Here is a 17,852-nt window from a genome sequence, read left to right as displayed (position 1 = left end):
TGGGTGGGGGGTACACATTTAATACTATAATAACCGATTAAAAGATAATCCTTCTTTAGCAATGGAAGTTGTGACTTATTCATTATTTTTGTAAGTGGTGGTGGTGGTAGCATTGGCCATAGGTATCCTTATGCCCTACCCCCCACACCTCTCCTTGCTAAATCTATCATTCCCTCCCCATCTCTCTCTCTCTCCCTCCTCAAATCCCCTCCAGCTCTTTATCTCATTTTGACTTTGCAGCTCGTCTCTTCACCTCATTCCATCCCCCACTGTTGTCTACCTTCTACTCCCTCTCTCTCACTTTACATCACACTTGTCTGTGTGTTATTGTCTTTGCAAATGTATGAGTGTATATCTATGAAGAATTGTGTGTGGTGAGGAATAATGTTCATGTGTGTGTGTGTGTATGTGTCTGAGAAACTGTATGTGTATGTTTGTATGTCTGTGTACAAGGAGCTGTGTTTTGTGCGTAGATGTGTATGACAAAATTTGTATGTATATGTATGTGTGTGTGCATGTGTGTGTGTGGTAGAGACAGACAGACAGACAGACAGACAAACAAAAAGTAAATCTGACTGAACCAGGCCGTGAGGTATTAAAACATAAAAACCCAATATTTCATAACATTACGTCTGTTTCACTTAAGCTGCTCAGTCAGAGCACAAACAATCAATGATGGCCACCTCTTCTTTCACCTTCCACTTTATCTCTCACCTATCAATGCAACCATCTGCACTGCCGTTGCTGTCTTTAGCCTACCATCTTTTACCATCATCACTACCAGTAATGGTAGCTGGATGGGACGAGGGAAACAGTCTGCCCCAAGCAATATTTTTGGGGAGGGCAGCACTTTTAGGCCTGCTGCATAAACCTGTACAGGACAGAGGACACAGCAGTGGGGCTGTAAACTCAAAAGCTACCCCAGAAAGCATACACACTCGCTAAGCTTCTGACTACCACCATATCTGCTAATCCCCAAGGGACCTAATCTAAACTGGCCCTTCTGCGAACATCTTTCCTGCCCTCAAATTGGGGACTACACAAACTAACAAGCAAGATTCTCTATAATCAACTGAAATACTTGAGTCAGTGTTTACCTTGAGTTTGCTATAATCAGCAGATTGCCAAACAAGATTTATTTCAGGATTTTATTTAGTTGTGTCCTTTTAGACTCTGAGTTCAAATCCTACTCAGGACTGCCTCTGTGTGTGTGTTTCATCTTTCAATGAGTTAATGAAATTTACACCAACCAAATAATCAGATCAATAAAATTAACAATAATCTACCCCTAAATCTGTAGCCTTGAGTCTGCCTTAAAAATCTATATTAGTTTAACCCTTTTGTTACCAACCCGGCTGAAACTGGTTCTGGCTCTGAGTACAAATGTCTTGTTTTCATAAGTTTTGAATTAAATTCTTCCACCAAACCTTAGTCACAATTTATGTTCCTAACACTAGCTTAAACAAAATAATTTTTTAAAAATATATAGGCACAGTTTTAAGAAAAAGACAATTACAAATGTTAGAAAACCTTTTCTATATTACAGTTATGTTGATATCCACATTTTGTTAAATCAACATTTCAACTAATCCACAAATTTAATTCAAATTTAGACTTAAATTTAACTTTTCTTCCTCTACAGTTGTCAGCTTTCCCAATTTCAAGCTATCACCTAGTTTAATATCACCAATCTGAAAGGGTTTGTGAATGTCATAGAACGAGTCCTTTATCCTTGACTGAACCATTAACAAAAACAAACTCAAACTTAACTGTGCTTATGCTTGAATCTTAAGATAACATTAACCCTTTCGTTACAAAGCCTACTTTTAAAAGCATCTACTTTCAGTTTTCACAGAAATCATTTTAGAGAGTATAATCAGTTTCACAAAAGTTATTGTTATTCATCGTGGCACTCCGTCGTTTACGACGACGAGGGTTCCAGCTGATCTGATCAACGGAACAGCCTGCTCGTGAAATTAACATGCAAGTGGCTGAGCACTCCACAGACATGTGTACCTTTAACGTAGTTCCCGGGGAGATTCAGGGTGACACAGAGTGTGACAAGGCTGGCCTTTTGAAATACAGGTACAAAAGAAAGAGTGAGAGGAAGTTATGGTGAAAGAGTACAGCAGGATTCGCCGCCACCACCCCCTGCTGGAGCTTCGTGGAACTTTCGGTGTTTTCGCTCAATAAACACTCACAACGCCCGATCGAAATCGCGATCCTACGACCGCGAGTCTGCTGCCCTAACCACTGGGCCATTGCGCCTCCACTATGTTATTTATAATGATCAAAAGTTAATTATAACTAACGCAAAACCGAATAATATGGTTGCAAATTTTGACACAAGGTCAGTAATTTCAGTGGAAAGTGGTTAATCGATTACGTTGACTGCGGTGTTCAGATAATGTATCGACTCCGAATGGATGAAAGACCGAATCAATCCTAGCGAAATTTGAAATCATAACGGAGCACCGCAAAGCATTTTTGTTTGAAACGCTAACGATTCTGCCAGCTCCGTCGCCTCCTACAAAACCGAATAATACTGAGGTCAGTAACGGAAATGAGTATTGGGAATTTGGTGTAAGCTAAGGTCTGCAGAGGTACAAGACACTATGAGGTACTCCTCTCCGTGAGTAACACTGCAGCCCTGAATACTTACAACGATGTCCATCACAGATTGAATTTAACAAAAATAGATAAATAAATAAAAGTAAGAATAATTAAGGCCGTTACCGGAACTGTCCGGTCACGGATATATCACATGACCAAATTCGCGGGAAGTACTTGTTACTTCCCCGCCCCTGATCTCGCGCATTGAAATATACACAACTTTGCGAAGCAGACGCCTGTATATATTCATACGTATAGGACAATTTCTTAATATATATATATATATATATATATAATATACATACACACACACAAGCACATGTAGAGGTAGCTTTACACTGCGGGTTGATTGCCAACATTGTTTTTCTATGTATATAATCAACAGTTGTGATCTAGTTTATCTCAATCATGTTTACTCTGTCATACAAACAACTTCAGGAACAATTTGTCAGCAATCAAAATGGCACCAGTATCTCGGAGATTTCTTTTGCTGTAACCGTCTTACCAACGTTAATTATTTTTAGGGATTGCTTGTTATTATTGACTTCTTTATCTTCGTCATGGTGAGTATGTTTTCTTTGAATGATTATATCAACAAACACCTTTCCATACGGCGTAAACCATTTAAACAATCGATCGAACTGTTAGAAATAGCAGCTAAATCTCCCTCAAATCGTGTCCAGCTATCTTAGAAAAAAATGTTCGATAATGTAGTTTTTGAGACGTAATGTCCGGGTCACTATTGGAATGTTTTTGATCAAATGTTTGTCAAGCTGACCTAGCGGCAAGCAACGTATAAACGTTCTTCACACAGGATTTATCTGTATTTATGAGATGACAGGTAACCAAGCGACCGTCTCTTGTCACACTATTATTCTTGTCTGTCGTCAGTTTGACGGTTGCACAACATTTCACTCTGTTCGATCTCCGATCACCTTCAGACGTCCTATGCTGACATACACATACACGGAACCTTAGTTTGAACTCGGAAACTATCCGAAGGGTTGTAATCTTTTAAACTGCCCAGACTCCAGCAGATGATCGGAGATGAATATTAACGAAAGGTAACGAAGCAAGCAAATTCACGAAGGACGAGGATAATAACCTAAAATATTTAAATTACCAAGGTACAGAAAATAATCTTATTTTTTTATATTTATTTAATTTGAAGAGATACTGCTCGTAGCTTTCCTAGGTATTGCAAGGCTGGAAGAATTAGTCTGTATAAGAGGGGATACTGCCCCTAGCATTTCCAGGTCCTACGAAACTGGAAGAATAATTGTAAGATGGGACACTGCCCATAGCTTTTCCAGGTCGTGTGAGACTGGAAGAATTAGTCTGCATAAGAAGGGACATTGTGTCTATAGCCTTTATAGGTCCTGCAAGATTGGAATTATTAGACCGTGTAAAGAGGGGATACTGTTCATAGGATTTTGCAGGTCCTCCAACACTGAAGGTGGAGGCTGGTACCTGTGCTGGTGGCACGTAAAAAGAACCTTTCGAGTGTTGGCCTTCATGGAGGCAAAGTAGTTGAGCTCCTTTCAAGTGTTCGGCCTCACAGAGGCAATGACTGAGACCTTTGGCATTGTGTCAGGCTTATGAAGAAGACCCATCAAGCCGAGCAAAACCGCAAACATGACATACTGGTGTCACGCAAATGGCACCTGTGCTGGTGGCACATAAAAGCACCCATTACACTCTCGGAGTGGTTGGCATTAGGAAGGGCATCCAGCCGTAGAAAGCCATGCCAAATCAGACTTGAGTCTGGTACAGCCTTCCAGCATGCCAGCCCTGGTCAAACCGTCCAGCCCGTGCTGGCATGTGTTGGACGTTGATGGTGATGAAGAGAAGTATAACACATCCGTCAGAAGATTTCGTTGGGAAAAGCTGAAATGTTCATTGATTGTGCTGCAAAAATAGAGAGGAATAAGGGAGGTTGAAGGAGCAATAAAAAATGGGGATACGAGTGTTGGAAGGATTAATGAAAATTGGGCTGATGTGTGGTACAATTGAAAATGAGAGAAAGAGAGAGGTGGGGATTGAGATCTGGGGCATGGGAGACAACTAAGGAGAGAAAATGTTTAGGTTTATTTTTAAAATGGATTGCTATATGAGTGTATGTAATATTTATAAATTGAATGATAGGGTGTCAGTTATTAATGGCTCTGAAGAAGCTATAAGATGCTGTGCGTGTTTCTGTGTATTCATATGTATATATATATATATATATATATATGTTATCATTATCCTCATCATTTAATGTCCATTTTCCATGCAGGCATGTGTTGGACAGTTTGACAGGAGATGGCCAGCTGAAGAGCTGCCAAGGTTCCATGTTTGTTTTTGCCTGGTTTCTACAACTGGATGTCCTTCCTAACACCAACAACTTTTCAGAGTGTACTAGGTGCTTTTAAGCAGCACTGGCATGGGTTTGTTCACATGGCGCCTCAACATATGGTGTCATTACTGTATGAATACTGACATCAACAACTCCATGTGACCCGCCTTGACTAATAGCAGGCCAATCCCCTGTAGCCATCTTGAACTTTTTCCATTTAGTTATTTAAGCCTGAAGAGCTAGGTTCATTTTGTGGGCCAACAACTGTCTTTCTTCAAAGTAAAAAGTGTAACAATGTAATGATTAAACATTCGGCAACTGGTTTTTTTTTAAGGTAGCATTACATTGAACCATGGCAAAGAAAGGGTAAGTGCTTCATTTATTGGGCCAAAAAATGTATCAAAAGGGTAGCTAGAGGTGCAAAAGGTGTTGGTGCATGAGCCTTTTTGTTCTCCCCCCCCCCCCCAAATAACACATTAACGTGTAAAACGGAGCAATTAAGGTGTGAACAAAAGTTCAGCAACACATGTGTGCATAAGGTCACTTTATGTGTATGCCCCCGATCATGCATTCAGGTCACAGGGGTGATTTCTTTGCCATGACCTAGCTCTGACCTTATGGAGTGTGTGTATAAAATTTGAGGTCAATCTGACATTGGATGTGGATTTCTATAAAAAACATAAATGTCTACAGACACACAGACACACAAACTCAATTTTATATATATATATATCATTATTTAACATCCACTTTCCATGCTGGCATGGGTTCTCTGTTTATTTCCTCATATTCCTTTCTGTTGAAGAGCGTTGGCTCAAAACGTAAAAGACTTTCTCACTTTCCCAACCATCAAACTAATACACCTGCTTGCTGTTCATACACCTGTCTTTGTCTTTTGTTTTTCCGTAAATTTCAACTATATATACAGACAGACATACTTGCATGTGCACATGCACTTTTAATGTTCCAGCAGAAGCTTGGAACACTGACGGAAATATCTGTTTCCCATGTTGTCTAGATTTGGTATTCTAATGACTGTGGAATCAGAGAAGGCACCGGAATGCATTCAATTAAAGGACTGATTAAATAAACCAACTCGGTATCGTAAAAAATTGTACTTATTGTTCAAAGCTATAAAATTAGTCTCAAGTCTGCATTAAAAGGTTGCAGTCCATCAGTTGGAAAGATTGAAGAGTATTAACAAAAGATTGTTTTCAATCATCACTGTGCATCAGGTGTGTGCACGCTAATCCCCAGCTGTGAGAAATTACTTGGCAAACAGTTAAGTGCAGCAGTAAACCCTTTTTACGAGGTTGGACAAATAATTCATTGCATGAACAAACTAATGAAATCTCCCGATGCATAGATGCATGTTATCTAATTCATATTGGCAGAAATACAGCATGGATTGAACAAAGGATTCTTAAATATTCTTCCCCACGGACATCTTATTAATCGTAATCAGAATAATAACAGACTGACATTAACAGCTTCTCCATCTCCTGTAGAGTTGCTTCTTTTCTGTGAACCCCTATAGTAATTCTTCTTTCATATCAATGTCATCAATTTCCTCAACTACTTCTGCTGCTCAGTTCCCAACGTCTCCAAAACTACCAATGCTACCAAATCCTGCTGTTCCTCACTGTAACTTAATGAATGGTGCAATGCATCTCTACAGAAACTGCAAAATCCCAAAAGAAATTTCTAAGTCACAAAGCTGTAGAGCCTGACACAATTTATCTTTTATAGTTGGACTAATGTTATATTTATAGTTCTTTGTTATTGAACATCTAAGCGCAAGCATGACTGTATGGTCAAGAAATTAATTTTGTAATCACATGGTTTGTGGTTCAGTCCCACTGTGCAGCACCTTGGGCAAGTGTCTTCTGCTATTGCCCCAAGCTGACCAATGCTTTGTGGCAATTTGATACATGAAAGCTATGAGGAAGTCTATTGTTTATATATGTGTGTGTGTGTGCATGCCCTTGTGTTTGTACATCCTCTACTTGACAACTGGTGTTGGTTTGTTTATGTTCCTGGGGTCAACCAAACCCTTCAAGGCCATTTCCCAGTCTGGCAGCAGTTACTGAAACCAATAAAAGTAAAGAATATCCAAACTTTTTGACATTGAGCTTACCTCTTTCATTTCTGCTAACACTGTTTGGTTCATATTGTTGTGGAATTGCATCCTTGCATGTAATCCAGCCTATTTAAGGTGACCACCAGTTTGACAGCATTGACAATTGCATCAAGTTTTGTTTAGATAACATTGGTAAACTAGGATACTCTATTTTGACATATGTTTGACATTTCTGAATTTACTTGCTTACTTAGTATTGTGTACTTATTTAATTATCTTAAACAACTTTAGATAACACTGTTGTTTAGATTCAGAAGACATATGTAGTAATGGCTGTGAAGTTTTAATAATAATAATAATAATGAAATAATTGTGTCTAGTGCTGAGGTGCACTACAACTCATCAAAGGTGCATGTGCAGTACATAGAATTATGTACAAAGGTCAGGAAAGGGGACAGTGTAAGAGTCAGGATACAGCCTGGTGTCTCTGTTTGAGCCATTGCTGTGTTTATAGTTTGGCTCAAACAGATTTGCTGTGCATCAGTAAGTTAGTCAAACATTTGGGATTCACTGATATATTGTACCTCCACTTAGTATGAGACAATACTGTGCACTCTAACATGATCTTTTTCTTGTTATCATTTAACCCAAGGACTGTCTTGAGTGAACAGAAGTAGGGTCAAAGACATTCCAAACTTGATTAGTTTGTATGTCAAGAACTTATTCTTATTTTTTAAGATGATAGGGTGTCATTGGAAAGGGATTTCACTTGTCATGTACATGATCTGGCTTATATAGAATACTCTTTGGAAGTTTGGGCATTCTGTGTCCTCACTGTCTAATTTTTTTATTGTATACCCTGTAGGTTTTGGTGATGGTAGTCAAGGTAAACCTGGCCAAAGTGCTACAGTTGCTGGTGTGTTCTCTATGTTACAATTGGTCAGCATACTAAAGGAGTGTTTTTATTTATGCTTTGACATCAATTTAATCCTGACACTGCAACTACTAAACTAACTTAATCCATCAACTTACCTGTAAGTTTACCTACAGAATACCTTGTCATTATATTAATATTTAGTACAGCTCTGTAACTTTATAAACATTATTTGCATTTATCAGCTCTTGTTATTAACACAATACCTAAACCTCTAAATTCAACACACCTCTCACTTTGGTTGTGTTTAACCCTTTTGATACCAATCTGGCTGAAACCACCTCTGGCTCTGCATTACAAATGTCTTGTTTTCATAAGTTTAGAATTAAAATCTTCCACCAAACCTTAGTCACAATTTATGTTCCTAACACTAGCTGAATGATAACTAAGTTATTTTACTAAATTCTTTGTTAAATTTAAAATTAATTGAAAGAAACACAGAGAATCTCAACAGAAATATAGTAACAAAACGGTTAGACATTTTACTTTATCTATTTCAGGTTCAAACCAATTTTTGAATTTATCATTTTGATTGTTCTTACGGAGCTCACCTTTACAGTATTCAGTGACCACATCTTATTAGTGTTACTGCTGCTATTCTTTGCTGTTATTCTTCAACTATCAACATTTACATCACAAACTCAGGAACTGTGGACTAATTTATCCAACCCAAGAAAACTACAAAGACCTATTTTAACATACATCAATGGCAGACAACTCAAGTTTGTTACATATTTTCGTGCCATTATCAACATTGTCACAGGTATCTGCATCCTTGCAGTTGACTTTCCAATATTCCCCAGACGTTTTGCCAAAACTGAGACCTATGGAACCAGTGTTATGGACACAGGTGTTGGATTTTACATAGTTGCAAATGCATTGATCTCACCTGAAGCCAGACAGACAACTCAGCGCTGCAAGTAACTACCTTTTCTCATTCTATATTTTCATTAAGGTGGCGAGCTGGCAGAATCATTACCACGTCAGGTGAAATGCTTAGCAGTATTTCTTCTGCCACTACGTTCTGAGTTCAAATTCTGCTGAGGTTGGCTTTGCCTTTCATCCTTTTGGGGTCAATAAATTAAGTACCAGTTGCGTACTGGGGTTGATGTAATTGACTTGCCCCTTCCCCCAAAATTTCAGGCCTTGTGCCTAGAGTTGAAAAGATTCTATATTTTTATTGTGTTAATTCATTTTATTGTTTCTCTTATAGATCCAGGTTAGCTCTAACAGTAGATTTTTGTTCAAAGACATTTCTAGCCATGACTGTATCATTCTCTTCATATTTAGGACTCCATTCTTCACTGCGGTCCTTCAGAAAGCAGGTTACAGTAGAAGTAAGATGTTTAGTTGGTATATCGAACAGGTAGAACAACAGCATAGGGGCTACTTTTATGCGACACCAGCACAAGTGCTCTTTAAGTGGCACTGGCACAGACACACAGAATCACCAGCAACAAAGAAATTCAAGACTCAACTTTCTGTAGAAAAATACTAACCATTTTTGGTGGATGCAAAAGGACCTATACCAGAATATTACCCGGAAAAGGGGTCTACATAGGCTACAGTGAAATGCTGACCAACAGACCGAAACCAGCAATTCACACCAAACACTGAAGTCTGCTGTTAAAGCAAATGTTATTGTTGCAGGACAATGCACACCAGCATACGGCCACCCACACCACTGAAACCATTGAAAAATTGAGTTTTGAATTGCTGGAATAGCCACATCTTGCCCCTTCTGACCATCATCTCTTTGGACAGCTCAAACCATACCAAAATTGAAGTGTATGATTGACACATGGTCATCTGGCTTGAGCCATGACAGCCTATCCAACCAGTGCCAGCATGTAAAGTTGATGTAATGTTGATGTGTATATTGTAGTTTATTTGAGTGTTGAACAGAATGCTTTGTGGTATTTGTTTGAAGTGTCTGTGATCTGAGTTCAAATCCTCACAAATTCAACTTTGCTTTTCATTCTTTTAGGGTTGATAAAAAAAAGTTACCAATCCAAGACTGGCAGAACTATGAGAACATTGAACCAGTTGCTTTGTAGTATTCTTTTTCATCTCTTAGCATTCTGAGTTCAAATCTTGCCATGGTGATACTGTTAAGTTGTTGCCAGGTTTAACACTACCACCCGGTACCTTGGGTGCCTTCAACAGTTTCTGGTTTGAGGATATCTTCCTCCCTCTTGACTAAAAGATGTCATGAATATATATGTATTGTATACAGAATAATTCAGAATTTCTGACACATGTATAATATAGATAAATCTACATTTATTTATTTGAAAGCCATGGCTATGAAGATTGCAGCTGGTGTGAAAACATCTTATTGTTCTTTTAAGAAAGCAGAAAAATAATTGAGAATCCTGTTTTGAGGGTGATTGCCTCCTCATCAGAGAAGATGCACCCCTATTTTTCATTTATGCAAAGAACTTGTAATCTAAATCTCTATATTTAGCAGTTGTTTATCTGGATATAACATTCATAATCTTCCTAATTTGCTTATAGTATAATTTGTTGGCCATTTTGATGCCACTGAAAATTGTTCTGATGGAATGTATAACTCCAAAATACTTGTCTTAGTCAGTAAAAAGTCTTTTAAGTTTAGACTATGTTAAAATTCTAACCAATTTCTATCTTTAATCTAGATCATTCTTAGACTGGTTGTCTGTGTTGTTTCTCTCAATGAAGGCTTGTGTTCCACTACTGACCCTTGGCCTCAGTCGAATGATCGTTGTGAAAGGGACAGACTACCAAGAACATTATTCTGAGTATGGTGTCCATTGGAACTTTTTCTTCACTCTAGCAGTTGTAAAGGTAAGTGTTTAATTCCCTCCCAATAAACCTATGACATTCTCATGGAACTGTTTGAAAAAAGATACTAATTGACCTAGTATACCATCTTCTTTCATTTCTAGTTTTACTTATCCCATTTCATTTTGTTAAAAATTATTTTGGTTATTTGCAGGTTTTCTTTCTTTCAGTGAGGAAACTACATCAACCTAAAGCTGAGGCAGCTGATGATCAGTTTCATTTTTTTCTTTTTTATTCAGGTTGAGAGCATGAAAAGCAAAATGTGGGAAGGGAAATATTTTAGAAACTTGTAGTTCAAGGGAGAAAGAATTGAATGCAGTTAAATATGGGATCAGATGTTCAGCACCAGTTAATCCTTCAGTCACAGGAGATATCTGGAAATATTTAATAACTTGGTCTAGAAGCAATCTTTGTGCTGTGACTGAAGTTAACAGTCCAACTGTATACAAAAAAAAAAAAAATCCCATAGCCATATAAGGTGATGAACTAATAGAGTTGTTACAGAGCAGGATAAGATACCTTCTGGCATTTGTTCCAATTTTCTGCATTCTGAGTTCAAATCCTTCTGAGGTCAACTTGGCCTTTCATCACCTTTGAGATTGTTAAATAAGTAGCAGTCAAGTACTGGAGCCATTTGTCCCATGTCCCTCTTAGAATTGGTTCCATTGAAGGAGCCAAGGAAAGGAATTTACAAGAACCCTTTCAATCTTTTTGCCACAATTCAGTCAACTTGCTAAGAAAGAAATAACTTTATACAAGAGAAAGTTTTTGTGGTGTGAATGTAGTTTACAATCCACTTACATATGAGTACTGTCTGAGAACTGTATAGAAATGTCTGTGTGATAAGAAGCTTGCTTCCCAACCACATGGTTCTGGGTTCAGTCCCCCTGCATGGCATCTTGGGCAAGTATCTTTTACTATAACCTTGGACTAATAAAAGCCTTGTGAGTGGATTTGGTAGACGGAAACTGAAACTTTCAATTTTTGTCTGTCTGTCTGTCAGTCTGCTGTCTGATCAAAGTCAAGTAGTCAAGTGAAGACTCTGTGGTGTTAATGTGTTGTACCTATTTTTTAACTGACAATGTTAATGACAACTATGATGGCAGTGGTGATGGTGATGATTATGACAATAATGATGATGATAATGAAGGTGGTGGAGATTATGATGATGATGTCATTGATGATTATTAATTCTGTTTTCATCCTCCCAAACCAGGTTCTCTCAACCCTTTTTTGCTGCATTTTTTCTGGAAGATGTAAGAGCTGGATCCTCAGTCTCATTATATGTGCTGGTTACCAGTGGTGCTTGTATTCTGGTCTCGAGAAATACATTATCAATGGCTGGGATGGACAAGGAACAAGAAAAGGTCTGTTCGATGCTAATCGTGAAGGCATCTTCTCATCATTTGGTTACATGGCCCTCTACTTTGCCGGTGTACAACTGGGACAGTTTCTCTTTGGAACAAGGTATTTATAATTGTATATGATACTTACCTCAGCTGATTTATGACTGCTTTGATATTATGCAGTTCGTTTGATCAATCTTTGTCTAGTTTAGCAGTTTGTCTGCTTCCTCATGTTATAGAATGAGTGAATCTAAATGTTTGTCTGTTTGGAATGTTACTTTTGTTGTTATTGACTATCCCTTAATGGCCCCTGAAATATAGAATGTTTGTCCATAAATTATAGTTTAGAAATAATGATAATAATAATAATAATAATAATAATAATAATAATGCCATTCATCTGCTGGTATTGATACATCAATGCTTTCTAATTGATGTATCAATACCAGCAGATGACAACGTTTCTCTAAAAGAAATGGAAAAACTTTCAAAATACAAAGACCTGGAAATAGAGGTAACTCGAATGTGGAATCGAAAAACAGAAACAATTCCTATCATAGTGGGCGCCTTAGGTCTAATAAAAAAAATATTCAGACAAATACATAACAAAAACACCAGGACTTACAAGTATATATAACATATAGAAAATAGCACTACTAGGCACCACACACATCCTACGTAAAGCACTTTCAATACAGTAACCATAAGAGCATCACAGCAAACCACAGCAGGACATACCCAAGGCACACAGTTCTTAGACTAGGCAGTGCAGTACTATCCTTGATTAAGGCTCTTCATTTCATGTTACTCCAGTCAGCTGATGCTGCAGTTCTCTCTCCCCCCCCCCCCCCCAGCTGTCACATCCTTGATGTTCCACAGAGTCAATCGTGGGAAGGCTGAGAGAAAGAGACTCTATGTTTCCTCATGATTGTGGACACCAAAATCCTGATTAATGCTCCCGAATCATATCCAAAGATTGAAGGGCATTGAGAGCAGGGTGAGCCATTGCCCTGCTGGACAACAAGGCTTTGCAGCGTTTCATCCACCTTTATGTTCTGAGTTCAAATTCTGCCGAGGCCGACTTTGCCTTTCATCCTTTTCAGGGTTGATAAAACAAGTACCAGTTGAACACTGGGGTCAATGTAATCGGCTTAACCCCTCTCCCTTGAAATTGCTGGCCTTGTGCCAAAATTTGAGATCAATGTTTTAATATTTGGCTCTTGTCGTAATTTTGAAACTCTGTGACCATCATAAAAATATTGATAGCAAATGTCTACTTTTACAGGAATACACTGTTTGATTGGCTAAAATGCCTGCAAGGACTGACCGGATTCTGTATAGGCTGTTGGCTTCTCCTTCGAGTATGTCGACATGTTATTGGACCAATATCCAGACGTTTGGTCAATTTACCATATATTATTTGGATAGTAAGTATATTCATCATCATCATCATCATTTGTTGTCCATTGTCCATGCTGTCATGGGTTGGATGGTTTGACTGGGCTGACATGCTGGTAGGCTGCATCAGACTCCAGTCTGGCCTTTAATTTCAACTAATCTCCATTATCATCATCATCATCTAATGTTTCTCTTTCTATGCTTTGTATGGGTCAGAGGGTTCAATAGGAACCAATGAGCGAGAGGGCCGTGCCAAGCTCCAGTGTCTCAGTTTTCATGTGCTTTCTACAGCCGGATGCCCTTTCTAATGTCAACCACTTTACCGAGTGTACAGGGTGGTTTTTTTTTTTTGTGGCACCAGCACTACCGAGGCCACCAAGTAACTTGCAAGATGAGTCCCCCTCCAACATTGCTTGACAACCGATGCTGGTATGTTTATGTCCCCCACAGCTTAGCAGTTCACCAAAAGAGACCGATAGAATAAGTACTAGGCTTACAAAGAATAAGTCCTGGGGTCGATTTGCTCAACTAAAAGGTGGTGCTCCAGCATGGCCGCAGTCAAATGACTGAAACGGATAAAAGAAAAAGAATAAATTACATCATGTGTAAACAAGCATAAGTTTTTTTGAAGCGCTGAAATGGATTGTAGAACAAGTAGAAAGATATTTTTTGTTTTTCAACACATAAATACTGCTAGAACAGCATACGTAGGACAAAATCCTTACAGAGCTGGGAAAATATTTTCTGCTCTTTGAGGATTTTATCCTGTATATGCTGTTCTCTCAGTATTTATGTGTTGAAAGAAATATATAAAATATATCTTTATATTTATGACTATTTTTATTTGTAATCAATCCTAAATATCAATAAAGTATATGTCTCTATGTTTCTCTATCTGCAGGTGGCCCTCACTACTCAAGAATTAGCTATTTTACTTGCTGCTGAGTTAATTATTTCACTGTTGGCTTCCTCTCAAAAACAGTCTAAAACGAAAAGTAGTAAGTTGATCGTTTCATCCCTAATTTTGTCTGTGGGGTTTATAATGGGTGGTTTATTGTTTCTCTGTATATTTATGTGGACAATGTATAATAGCATTGGAGAAGAAAGAAGCCTTTGAGATGTGGATTTCAAATTAGGAAGAATAAGTTGGAAAGACAGAGTAACAAATGCTGCTGTACTAGAAAAACGGAAAAACTAAGAAGCTCGGCAGAATTTGAGCTCAGAACATCAAATACAATATTATGTGAAGGGAAGTAACTCAGATAGAGTTAAAAAAAAAGATGATAGTTGTGGTGTTGGTGGCGGCGGCAGCGAGGTTAGTGACGATAATGGTGAATGGAAATAGAGAGCGGGGTGGGGGAGAAGCAGTAAAATATATATATAGAGAGAGAGAGAGTAAAAGAAGAAATAGTAAGGGAGGGGGGGAAGTGGCAGAAATAGCGGACCAAGGATGAGAGAGAGAGAGAAAACATGCAAGAAAGTCAGAGAGAGAAAAAGAGAAAGAGAATAAAAATAAGAGATGATATTAGTAAACTTTGGTGGTGTTGGTTGGATGCCCTTCCAAGATGCCATGCAGTGGACCTGAACCCTCACCTGTTTCCAAGCAAAGTAATGCTTTCTCATTGCTAGATATGTTTTTCGTGGAAGACTGGAAAGGAACAGCACTGCTTGTATGGTGGTGATGCTCGTTTACTATCATAATGTAATGTCTAGAACAGAGGTTGTCAACCTTTTTTTACTAGTGGACCCCTTCCATTCCAGTTTTACTCTACTGGACCCTAAAGTAGCCATTTCAAATGAAACAAAACAAAACATCTTTAGACTTAAATATTATTAGGAATTGTATAAAAGAAATTGTTAAAATGTTTTGTGCATTGTGGAAGTATAACCGACTTTATTTGAACAATTTTTAACAACAAAATCTTCTGACCTCCCCCCACCCCAGGTCATATGGACCCCAGTTGAGAGCCACAATGGCACACACTCATATGCAAACGCACACACGCTCAACTTAGCATGAAGCATCTCTGTGGGTTTTCTGGATCCTGTCAAATCATTTAACTCATGAAAACAAACATTAGACGATGAAGATACAATGTGTTTCTTTCAGTTTTGCTCTACCAAATCTATTCACAGTTGTTTGGCCAGCCTTAGGGCTATAATAGAAAGCATTAGTTATAGAAGACACTTGCCCAAGGTGCCACCCAGAGAACTGATCCCAAGACCACATGATTGGGAAGTAATCCTCACAACCAGCCGACCATGTATTTGCCTCTCACCACTTTTCTAAATTTGAAATTGTGAAAACTTTATTATTATATGATCACTTTCAAAAAACATCATTAGAAACCATTATTTATTTTTAAAAATTACATATGTTATATCTCTTTCACAATTGCTTATTATTATTATTATTATTATTATTATTTTTGCTTCTTTCTTTACTAGGTCAAAAGAAAAGTAACTCTCCTAATACGAACCCTGATTTTACAGTCTCCAAACTTTGTATCCTCGATGCTATCAACTACAATGGTTTACTATTTTTCCTCATCTGTAACCTCTTAACTGGAGCTGTCAATTATGCAGTCAAAACTCTCTATACCCAAACTATGCAAGCAATAATGATCCTTGTTGTATATATGTTTCTTTCCTGTACACCAATAGTCATATTGCGGTACTTTAATATAGCACTGAAATTTTGGTAATAAATTTCTCAATCTTGACTTACGTCTTCGTTGATATTTTATTTCTTGTTTTTTTGTTTATGCATCATCAGCATTGCCATCATAACATCTATTTCTTTATTTCTATGCCTGCATGAGTCATACTGAATTCATTAAGGTAGATTTCCTACATTCAGATACTCTTATTATCAACCAACGCTCACCTGTTTCCAAGTGATGTAATATTTTCCTAAGGTTGGACATGTTTTCAGTTAAATTGACAACACTACTTCTATGATGGTGATGATTGTTTATAACAATCATACAATATCAAGACAAGGCCACGCACACATACATGCATGTGTATATGACAAGCAGTTTTCTGTTTACTTTATCCATTGACAAGACTTTGGTCAGCCCAAGGCTTATAGTAGAAGACACTTGTCCAAGGTGCCACACTGAACCCACATGGTCATTTTTCACTAATTAAATGCTTAAAACTCGTGAGGTAGTTGTGAGATGTGCTAAAAATAACAGCTAAATAGGCCTTAAATCATGCACCGAAATTTTTATTTGGTTTTTGCATAATCATATGAATTCCCATGTGTAGAATACAAATTTTCAAAAACTTTTCTGAAAATTATAAAAAATAAAGAAGTTATGAAAAGTTATATGGCGTGCGTAAAGCAGAATTCTGCCAGTTTGTTTACAGTTTGATATTAAAACAGATGCTATCATCACAATGTTGACAACACGTGCAGTGATGCACAAAATGACAGCTTCCAAATCCTGTTTTCTGACTGAGTAAAAATGATCAAACTTTAAAACTCGTAACATTTAAAAAAAAAATTTTCTAGAATAAATGAATTTGGCTTTGAGATTCAGCATGGAAAATTACACCAATACTCCAAATTTGAAAATTTTAGAAAGTGCAACCAAACAAAAAAGATCCGAAATCCTTGTGATATCCCCTCATCTATGCCCTTGTGGCTAATAAAAGAAATTATTATTATTATTATTATTATTATTATTATTATTAAAGGTGGTGAGCTGGCAGAATCATTAGCATGCTGGATGAAATGCGTAGTGGTATTTCGTCTGCCATTACGTTCTGAGTTCAAATTCTGCTGAGGTCGACTTTGCTTTTCATTCATTCGGGGTCAATAAATTAAGTACCAGTTGGGTACTGAGGTCAATGTAATCAACTCATCCCCTCCCCTGAAATTGCTGCCCTTGTGCCAAAATTTGAAACCATTTTCATTATTATTATTATTATTATTATTAACAAACAGGAAACAACTATCTCATTCCAGGGAGAAAAACTAGAGGTAGTTGATAGCTTCCGCTATCTGGGTGACCAAGTTAGTAGTGGGGGTGGGTGCGCTGAAAGTGTAACTGCTAGAATAAGAATAGCCTGGGCCAAGTTTAGAGAGCTCTTACCTCTGCTGGCGACAAAGGGACTCTCACTCAGAGTAAAAGGCAGACTGTATGACGCATGTGTACGAACAGCCATGCTACATGGCAGTGAAACATGGGCTATGACTGCTGAGGACATGCGTAAGCTCGCAAGGAATGAAGCCAGTATGCTCCGCTGGATGTGTAATGTAAATGTGCATACCCGTCAGAGTGTAAGTATCTTGAGAGAAAAGCTGAACAT

General features: G+C 37.9%; 1 protein-coding gene across 1 annotated transcript; it reads left to right on the top strand.

The window, feature by feature from the left end:
* The first annotated feature begins 2,797 nt into the window (after positions 1 to 2,797).
* Positions 2,798 to 16,255, top strand: LOC106876568 (phosphatidylinositol-glycan biosynthesis class W protein). Its single transcript, XM_014925167.2, has 7 exons — positions 2,798 to 3,176; positions 8,466 to 8,885; positions 10,623 to 10,791; positions 12,005 to 12,255; positions 13,420 to 13,561; positions 14,434 to 14,530; positions 15,981 to 16,255. The coding sequence occupies exons 1-7, from the start codon at positions 3,022 to 3,024 to the stop codon at positions 16,235 to 16,237; spliced, it is 1,491 nt and encodes a 496-aa protein (XP_014780653.1). The 5' UTR covers positions 2,798 to 3,021; the 3' UTR covers positions 16,238 to 16,255.
* Positions 16,256 to 17,852: the final 1,597 nt, after the last annotated feature.

Source organism: Octopus bimaculoides, chromosome 10 (genome assembly GCF_001194135.2).
Source record: "Octopus bimaculoides isolate UCB-OBI-ISO-001 chromosome 10, ASM119413v2, whole genome shotgun sequence".
In the NCBI taxonomy this organism is placed as follows: domain Eukaryota; kingdom Metazoa; phylum Mollusca; class Cephalopoda; order Octopoda; family Octopodidae; genus Octopus; species Octopus bimaculoides.
Note: the sequence above shows the minus strand (reverse complement) of the source record. Positions and strands in the feature narration are given on the sequence as shown.